At 53.6% G+C, this 9,754-nt stretch overlaps 1 protein-coding gene across 1 annotated transcript; it reads right to left on the reverse strand.

Annotated features, from left to right (window-relative positions):
- Positions 1-2,112: 2,112 nt before the first annotated feature.
- PLPP6 (phospholipid phosphatase 6) lies at positions 2,113-7,333 on the reverse strand. Its single transcript, XM_039484733.1, has 3 exons — positions 7,264-7,333; positions 4,851-5,189; positions 2,113-3,331 (listed from the first exon to the last, which is right to left on the reverse strand). Exons 1-3 carry the CDS (start codon positions 7,331-7,333, stop codon positions 2,961-2,963), a joined length of 780 nt encoding a protein of 259 aa, XP_039340667.1. The 3' UTR covers positions 2,113-2,960.
- Positions 7,334-9,754: the final 2,421 nt, after the last annotated feature.

Consider the following 9,754-nt stretch of genomic DNA (forward strand, 5'->3'; position numbering starts at 1 on the left):
CAATTGCCTTAAAATTGGAGAGCTAATTACATCTGTAACAACATGGGACTGGAAGGGACCTCCTGAGTCAGTGAGTCCAGTCCCCTGCTATCACAAGCAACCCCATGAGATAATCTTGTTTATAACCTTATCAAGCTCCATCTTAAAAGTAGTTAGGTTGTTTTCCCCATTGCTGCTATTGTGAGGCTGCTCCAGAACCTCCCTCCTCTAATGGTAGGAAACTTTCTTCTAATTTCCAGCCTAAACTGATTCATGGCCAGTTCATCCCCATTTTTTCCTGTGTCAACACTGTCCTTTAGCTTAAATAGCTTTTCTCTCTCCCTGGTGTTTACCCCTAAAGTGTTTATAGAGAGCAATTAGATCCCCTCTCAGCATGCCTTTTGCTAGGCTAAACAAGCCAGGCTCTTTTAGGCTTGGTCTGCACTACTGTGGTAAATCAATCTAAGCTATGCTACTTCAGTTATGTGAATAACAAAACTGAAGTTGACGTAGCTAGGTCCACATACCGCAGTGTCTACACCACGCTGTGTCAACAGGAGATGCTCTCCCGCCAACTTACCTTATGCTTCTTGGGGAGATGAAGCACAGAAATCAATGGAAGAGCACTCTCCCATTGATTTAGCATGTCTTCATCAGACCCGCTAAATTGATGCCACTGTGTCGATTGCAGCAGCGCTGATTTAGGTCCGTAGTGAAGATGTGCCATTAGTCTCCTCATGTAAGACAGGCTCTCCATTCCCAATTATCCTAGTAGCCCTTCTGTGCGCCTACTCCAGTCTGAATTCATCCTTTTTGAACAAGGGCAATAGCATCTATATCCTCTCCTCTGTCACAGTCTTTACCTTTTAGGCAAGAGCACTGCTGCTCACCTTCAACCTGCAGACTTTTTACACAACCTAGCACCACGAAGTCATCAAGCTAGATACTAACTCCCAAAGCTCAGAAGTCTTGTTTCTATTCCAAAATATGTTTACCATATGATGCATTCTGGGATATTAGAATGCTTTACTGGCTCCTCTCTTGAGGTAACTCTATGGGATAATAGACCTTTGTGGACACATATCCTTTAGATTAGATTTATAAGGACAAGACAGTTCTCCACACATTCCTACACATGTACATCTTTGATGTACTGGAAGAATGGAGAGCTAAATCACAGATTTGTTATTCTTACTTTAATATTCCTCCCCACACCACCCTTCATCTGTAGATCTCTCAGCTGCTTAGGAAAACAGGAATTGCCATACTGGAATAGATTATTAGTACTCCTGGTGCAGTAATTGGTTTTAAGGATACATTACACTGCATGGATTTTTTTTTTAAATGACCTTAGTTTTTCTTTCCACCAGACCTCTTGCATGAATACAATATGCCCTTAGGAATTTAATTTCTCAAGTAGTTCTGCAATTCCTCTTTTCAATTCAGACACTGTGCCTTCCTTCCACAACCCCAAAAGACTAAATATCTAGAGGGTATTTCCTCCTCACGGGCTATGCAAAGAAACTATTTGCATAGCTTTTCCTTGTTGGAAGCCTATCAGACCCAGAGGGACTTCCACCCAGTGCTCTAGCTAAAGAATTTATTTTCTGACTCTTTGGCTACTTTGTTGATTTCCTTTTCATCGCCATTCTACATGACAACATTTATGTTCTTTCCTATTTGTCTCACCAAGTGTAGAACTGATTTTGCTTAGCTACATTCAGCTTCATACAATGGAGAAAAATAACAAAATATAGTTTGGCGCACGTCATTTCTACTGTAATTTTGATTGTTGAATAATCCCATGGAAATCAATGGGACTAGTCACAGGCTCACATGTTGAAGCCTCTTGCTGAGTTGGGGCCTACATACCTCAGATCAGGATCTCCATGTAGCTTATTTATTTTTAAAGACCTAAAAAGTCTACACCACATGTCCTCATATAGCATTAACTGTTTGCATGTTGTCTGCCTTTCAACTGAGAGGTAAAGGGGAGTAACTGCTTGAATGCCCTCCTCTGATGACAGAAGAATACATGAAAGGGAGCTTTGCTTACCCAACTGCTAGGAGAGCAGTGACAAACCACACCCTGCCTAAAGGAGAGCTGGTACAGACACCCCAGAGCTCAGGGTATTAATTCCACGCTTTATTAAAACCCTATCTGTGCATTTCCACTCCCAAAACTGCCAATTCCCAAGATATTCAAAACCAGATGCCTTCACCTTTCCAACAAGCCACCCACTTGACAAAGTGAAGCTCTGTAACTGGAATGTGGCTGGCAAGCGAGGGGCAGGCTGCTTCAGAAGGAGAAAGAATTGATTTACAAAACCTTGGTAATCTCAACATTATAGAAGAGGCAGCAGAGGAAGTGTATCCACCCTACGAGTCAGAATAATGTACTAAAGCCACTAGGGGGCTCAGCCACAACAGCACCAATCAGTATATTTACAGCACATAGTTACTTGCTGAAAACTGTTCCTTTCTAACAATATTTGTAAGAAGTTACATCTACTATTTATGCTATATGAGACAGTAAGCCAGTTATACTACAGGCATCCTCTGCTGTGTGCTGATTTACAGTATTTCTACTAACCACAAATCTTACTGATGCATGTTCTTAAATACCAAGAAAATAAGAATTAGCTGCTTGGCTAGTGTGCCGATCTCCGTCAACTTCTACAGCACCAGGAGATGTGGAGTGATTGTATCCTGGGATGGTCAGTGCAACCGTAGGGGCTGGCACATGCTTTGGCCCAGCAGCAGATTGAGAGCAAGATGGTACCAAGAATAGCTTTCCAACAGATCTCGTTTTGTCCCAACCTGAGTCCACATATCCCGCAGAATGAAGCATGATGTTGCTGATATCGTCAATCTTGCTTGTCAGATGAGGCTTATGATGATTCTTTCATCCAGTCCCGGTTCACGCTCTCTATGAAGCATAAGACACTGCAAGGTGTGCCTCTTCCTTTTCATGGTGGCCATCACTGATTCCACGCTGCAAAGAGAGCAGGTGCACTAAGGGGCGACAGCCAGAAGTATTTCACCACATTGTATTGCATGTAGCCCATGATGAAGCCAAAGGCCACGTCTGTCACGTTGTGTCTACCCAGCATGACTCTGGAGATGCCCACAATGATGGCCCATAGAACCACCAGGACCCGCAGAGGAATGGCAAGCACCAGGTGGTGCAGGACAAATCTGCACACCATGGCAGCTCTGGTAGCATGGCCTGATGGGAAGGAATATTTGTCCACTGAGATAGTGACAAACATGTCCATCTTGTTGTGAGTTGGACGTCTTCTCCTCACGAGCCCTTTCACCATCGCCACCAGGACTAAATCCAGCACCAAAGCTAGGAGACAAATACAAAGGGGTCATTTTCCATGTCATGTGTCACAGAAGTTAACCAAAAAGAACCCAGGGATAAATAATGCTGCTATTGAAACCCAGAGTCAAAGTAATAAGCAAACAAAATATTTAGGATGAGGACCAACTCCATCTGCATGATGAAAATATATATGTGGGCAGAATATAGCATAGGTTTCTTGGCTGTGTATCTGTGTGTACCTACAGCCATCCTAGTGCCACCTGGGGCTTGCTGCAGTACCATGCCCTTTGCTGCCACCTGTCTCCCCCCACTAATAGTGGAGGTCCCAGACAACCACCCCAGCACCCACAGCCTGCCCCCACCCAGAACTCCACCGGCCCAAGTTTTAGTTAGGGGTATACAGTACAAGTCATGGACAGGTCATGGGCCGTGAATTTTTGTTTACTGCCTCTCCATGACTTTTACTAAAAATATCCGTGACTAAAACATAGCCTTCCCTTAACTGTGATTACATGCTGAGCAATAGGCAGCTGGCATCAGCTCCTGGGCTGCTGCTATTGAAAACGAAATTGGCAATAAAGTGATGATGAAAGTGGTTTGCAGGCATTGCAAAAACACCACATAGTTTGGGATGAAAGGCAGTCTCCAACTGGGAGGGTCTGGAAGCTGTAATACCAGGGCATGCTGAAGGTTAGGATTCGGGTGCATTGACACAATTGAGTGGCTCAACCAAGACTATGATTACATGCTGAGCTGTAGGCAGCTGCACTATTAGTGCTTCAATTACTTTCATAAATACTAAATTCATCCACTTAAGCCACTTCCAGAAACCCTGTAAGCTGGACTCCCCACTGAAGGTTAGGATTTCCAGCTGGGGGATTCAGGTGTACCTTAGCTCATAGCACTATGGCCATATAAATCTAGATGATCAGGACCTGCCCAGATATGGAAGAACAGCTGTTTCATAGAAACAGAAGAAAGCATGTGCCACCTCTGCAGAAAACTGACATCTCATCCCAAGCATGTCCGAGATCACTCCAAAAGTGCTGTGTCCCTAAGATGACTGAAGGGACATTTGTCTGAATTGATCATGAGTCAGAATCCCTAGCCTGGCCCCTCGGTTAGGACTCTGCCATGGCGAGGGAACCGTGTAGATGCAGGAAGAGCTGGCAGCCAGCTTGCTGAAGCTGTCCCTGTGGCAGCAGCTTTGGCAGATCCCTGTGGGGCCGGGGTTGCACAGCACACTGGTTGCGCAGAGCTGAGCACAGCTCCTGCGCTGGAGCACAGGGAGGCAGGGCTCTGGGAAGCTGGCAGAAGACTGGCACGGCTGGGATACCAACACACATCAGCGCTGGCTGGTATATGCCCTGCTGGGTGACTTGCCCAAGCTTGGCAGTGCTGGCCCAGCCTGGGCTCTCGGAGAGCAGCTCTCAGGGCAGGGGACAAGGGTGTGTGACTAAGCCTCTCCCCTGCCCGCTGCTCTGATGAGCCTGGGCCCCGAGCCAGCCGCGACGAGAGGGGAGAGGCGCCCCCAGCCCCTCACCGAAGAGCAGGTTGAGCAGCACCTCGCGGCCCGCCGGGCTCTCGCTGCGGCCCAGCCCATACAGGGTGCCCGCCAGCCAGGGCACGCCGTGGCCGGACACCTCGAGGAGCCGCAGGAGGGGCCTGGCGCTGCCCCAGGCCGAGCGCTCCCCGGCGCACACGCCCAGCTGCCGGGAGAAGCGCAGGTCGGCGGCCAGCAGGGAGCGGAACGCCACGGCCGCGCAGGACGGGCTGGGGACGGGCGCCGCGCGGCGGACGGGCTGGGGACGGGCGCCGCGCGGCGGGACGGGCTGCTCCGGGGGCTGGGCATGGCGGCCGGGCACCGACCCGTTCTCTTCTCCTCAGCGCCCGCCCGGCGGCGCCAGCCCGGCCGCCTGCTCCTGCTTCCGCTTCCGCCTGCCTCACGTGACTCCGCGCGTCCTCCTCCGGTCACCATGGAAACCGGGAGGGGGCCCGGACCTGCGGTGCGGAATGGGCGGGCCGCGGGGACTCCGTCTAGTCCTTCCCCATGGGGTGGCATTGCAGGGCGGGTCCGTCCTACCCACTAAGGCAGAGCAGGGTGGAGTGAGAGTGGATGGGCCCAGGGAACTAGGGTGACCGGATGTCCCGATTTTATAGGGACAGTCCTGATTTGGGGATCTTTGTCTAATATAGGCTCTTATTACACCCCCATCCCAATCTTTCACATTTGTTGTCTGGTCACGCTGCGGGGGACTCTCATGCTGCAGGGCAGGATGGATGGGGGTCCTACCCTCGGGTGGGGCAGGGTGTTGTAGAGGAAAGCTAGAAGTATCAGAAACCAGAAGACAAAGAGAACCTCAAATATATTGTTTTTTTGTAATCTCATGATTTTAAGCCAATCTCATCATAGAATGTGAGGGTTGGAAGAGATCTCAGAAGGTCATCTAGTCCAACCCCCTGCTCAAAGCAGGACCAATCCCCAAACAGATTTATTCCCTAGATCTTTAAACGGACCCCTCAAGGCTTGAACTCACAGCCCTGGGTTTAGCAGGCCAATGCTCAAACCACTGCAGTCCTCTTTGTTACCTCCCCCCTGATCTTTTGGGGCATGATTTGCTACCTTTGAATGTTTGGGGTTGGCAATACTAGAAATCAGGACCAGGGCCGGCTCCAGACCCCAGCAAGCCAAGCGCGTGCTTGGGGTGGCATGCCGCGGGGGGCGCTCTGCCGGTCGCCGGGAGGGCGGCAGGCGGCTCCAGTGGACCTCCCGCAGGCTACGGTGGAGCATCCCCAGGCGTGCCTGTGGGAGGTCCACCGGAGCCGCGGGACCAGCAGACCCTCCGCAGACACGTCTGCGGGAGGTCCACCGGAGCCGTGGAATCGGCGACCGGCAGAGCGCCCCCCGCGGCATGCCGCCGTGCTTGGGGCGGCGAAATCGCTAGAGCCGCCCCTGATCAGGACAACAGCAAACAATCTCCCAGCAGAAATTTGAACCATAATGCACGCATCTCGTAATACACGTGTCCAGTGCTACAAACACAGTTCTGCAATCCAGCAACATATGCCAACTGCATCCTGAACACCCGCTGGTGGTGGCCTGACTGTGACACATTGTGTCTTTTGAGAAGTGGCTGATGATTAAAGGCTGTGTGTCTGTCACAGAGGTCACAGAAGTCAAGGATTCCGTGACATTCCGTGACCTCTGTGACTTCTGCAGCGGCTGGTGCGGCTGGCTCCAGGGCTGCCCAAGCAGCTCGGGCAGATCCTGGGCCAGCCACACTCGCTACTGCTGGGGCAATCTCAGGCCACTGCGCACCCCTCCCACTAGCAGCAGCAGTAGTTTCAGTGTGGGAGGGGGCTCAGGGTTGGGGTAGGGGGTTGGAGTGCAGAGTGGTGCTGATGTGGGGGCGGGGGGGGGGGGCTCCCTGGATGCAGCCAGCATGTCCCTGCAGGTCCTAGGCAGAGGGGCCAGGGAGCTCTGCACTCTGCCCCTGCTTGCAGGCAGCACCCCTGCAGCTCCCACTGGCTGCGGTTCTCGGCCAATGAGAGCTGTGGAGGCTGTACTTGTGGCAGGGGCAGCGCGTAGTGCTCCCTTGGCCTTTCCTCTCCCTAGGAGCTGCAGGGATGCACCAGCTGCTTCTGGGGAACTGCGCGGAGCTGGGGGAGGAGCCTGCCAGACCTGGAAACCCTCCCTCTGAGCACCAGTGGGAGTCCCAGGCCACGTGCTACCACCTGCCCACTCCCAGCACCAGCAGGAGTCCCAGGAAACCCCACCCCCGCACGTGCGGTGCCCCCTGGTCTGCCCCCCAGCACCTGTGGCACCCAGCCTAAGTTTTTGTTAGGGGTATATAGTACAAGTCATGGACAGGTCACGGGCCGTGAATTTTTGTTTAGTGCCCATGACCTGACCATGACTTTTACTAAAAACACTCATGACTAAAACATAGCCTTACTGATGACGTATGTGTGCATTTGTGTTGGGTTGGTGGCTGACTGTGTTGCATCCCACTCTTCCTCCTGCATACTGTGCAAACTGCCCACCCATATTTCATTGCCCCAGTAAGGATTATCTGTTTCCCTTGTTTGCTTATTTTGTGCTGAAGGAGCTGATGTTAATGTTTTGGGGCTTTTTTTAACCATTTTGCAGAGCAATGTTGTCCAATCATAGCCCAGGGGCCACTAGTTGCCCTCAAGTCTCTGAACTGAGGCCTTCAAAGGCAACAGTGTTAAGAAGATTGTGGGGATTTGGTTACAAATTGGCAATGTGGTTGTGCTCTCTGGGCCAGCCCCTCTATGTGGGAACTGAAGTATCTGAATCAGGTTTGGTGCTGTGCCTGGCCTCCCTGTCTGCCTCCCCATGGCTTCCCCTACAGCAGCTCTGCTGGGAGCCCCCTGAGAGTTCACTGGGTCTTACCTGGTGCAGCTGCAAAGCAGCTCCCCTGCTTTCTGCCAGCAGCATCACAGGAGGGAGGAGAGCAGCTCTGGCTTCTCCATTCAGAGCCGGCTCCAGGCACCAGCAAAGGAAGCAGGTGCCTGGGGCAGCCAATAGAAAGTGGCAGCACTCCATCCGTTATTGGGGCGGCACATCCGGGTCTGCGGCGGCAATTCAGCGGCAGGTCCTTCAGTCCCTCTCTTCTCTTCGGCGGCATGCAGTCTTCGGCGGCACTTCGGCAGCAGCTAGAGCCAGCCCTGTCTCCATTGCATTCCCTGCTTGGGTGTGGGAGCTGCAAGGAGAGTAGGATGGAAGCTTGGCTGACTCTAGGGGAGCTCCTATGCATACTGCCATCCAGAGCAGCTCAGGAAAGGGGGAGAAAGGAGAAGCTGAGAACCAACAGCCAGTCATGGCTCCCTGATCCTTTGCCCCAGCCCAGATTAGAAGAGTCTGAAGGCAACTCTAACTGAACCATCTGACAATGTGCCCCTAAGGACTCATTATTAGCTGGGATAGTAGAGAACATCCTACCCCAGCCACTCTCCCCTTCACCTCCAACATCACCTCTGTGCCAGAGATTATGAGGAGAGGAGGTGTGGGCAGGGCCTGTGCAAGGATATTTTGCGCCCTAGGCGAAACTTCCACCTTGCACCCCTCCCCCAGCCCCCCCCACACACATTGGTTCATTGAGGGGCAAATCCCAACAAGCCTTTATAGATCCCAGGGGCCAGCCTGCCCAGGGCCAGCCATGCTCAGGGGCTGCTCCCCTGATCAGGTTCCCCCCTCCCCACCCCTAGAACTCCCCTGGAGGGTGCACAGCCCCCCCGTGAGCCCTCCCCTCCCCACCCCACCCCACCCCACCCCAGCGGCCCCCGCCCCGAGTCTGCTCTGTGGCTTTGCTGGGCTTGAGATGCTGCAGCAGCTCGGCAGGGAGGAGCCGCCTTCCGGAGGCACCAGAGAGCCAGAGCTTCCCGCTTGCAGCGGCGGCGAGCCCCAGCCATGGAGGAGCCAGCATGGCATAGGGGGAAAGCAGCTCTGCAAAGGTGGCGCCGCTGCTAGAGGGGAGCAGCCACGCCCCCCGCCCCTCTTGCCCAGGCTGTGCCCCTCCTCCCCTCCCCTGGGCCTCCTGCAGGCTGCAGCAGATGCATGTGGGAACTGGCCCCCATGCGCCCCCCTGGTCCCTCCCTGCTACACTCGGGCTCTGCGGCTCCCGGGCATGTGAGCCTTCACCGCCACTGGGGCACAGGGCCCTGATCCTGCTCCAGGAGGGGCAGCAGCGGCTTACGCTTCTGGGAGCCGCAGAGCCCGAGCACGGCGAGGGGGGAGCAGGGGGTGCACAGGGCCACTGCCCACATGCATTTGCTGCAGGAGCACCCGGGGGGACGCTGGGCCACAGCCCAGGCAGGCGTGCCCCCCGGCTCCCCCCTCACCGTGCTTGGGTTCTGTGGCTCCTGGGCGTGTGAGCCACCACTGCCTCTCCTGGAGCAGGCTCAGGGCCCCACGCCCCGGCAGCCCCTGCACCACGCTGGCTCCTCCATGGCTGGAGCTCACCACCGTCGCAAGCGGGAGGCTCTGGCTCTCTCGGGAAGGCGGCTCCTCCCTGCTGAGCCAGGGCACTGCTTTTTGGCACCCCCAACCACTTGGCACCCTAGGCGACCGCCTAGTTCGCCTAGTGGTTGCACCGGCCCTGGGTGTGGGAGCTACGCTGCTTCTACACCTTCTGCATGGGACTTGTGGGTGGGTTTGCTCCCTTTGTGCAGCTGGCACAGTGCAAAGTGAGCAGAACAGGGCAGAGGATCTGCCCTAAAACACTGACTGTGTCCTCCATGACCTGCATGAAATAACGTTTGGACCGGAGGCTGCAAAGGCTGAAGAGCACATGCCTCGAGACTATCAGGGTGGATTGTAGATGGCAGTGTAGTTGAAATTGGGGCTGTGCTGATCATTTCAAACAGGAAGGCAGCAGAAAGCCTAAAAAGGAGATGGCTAAACAGAGTCAGAATAAAGGAAAA

Source organism: Mauremys reevesii, linkage group 8 (assembly GCF_016161935.1).
Source record: "Mauremys reevesii isolate NIE-2019 linkage group 8, ASM1616193v1, whole genome shotgun sequence".
NCBI lineage: Eukaryota > Metazoa > Chordata > Testudines > Geoemydidae > Mauremys > Mauremys reevesii.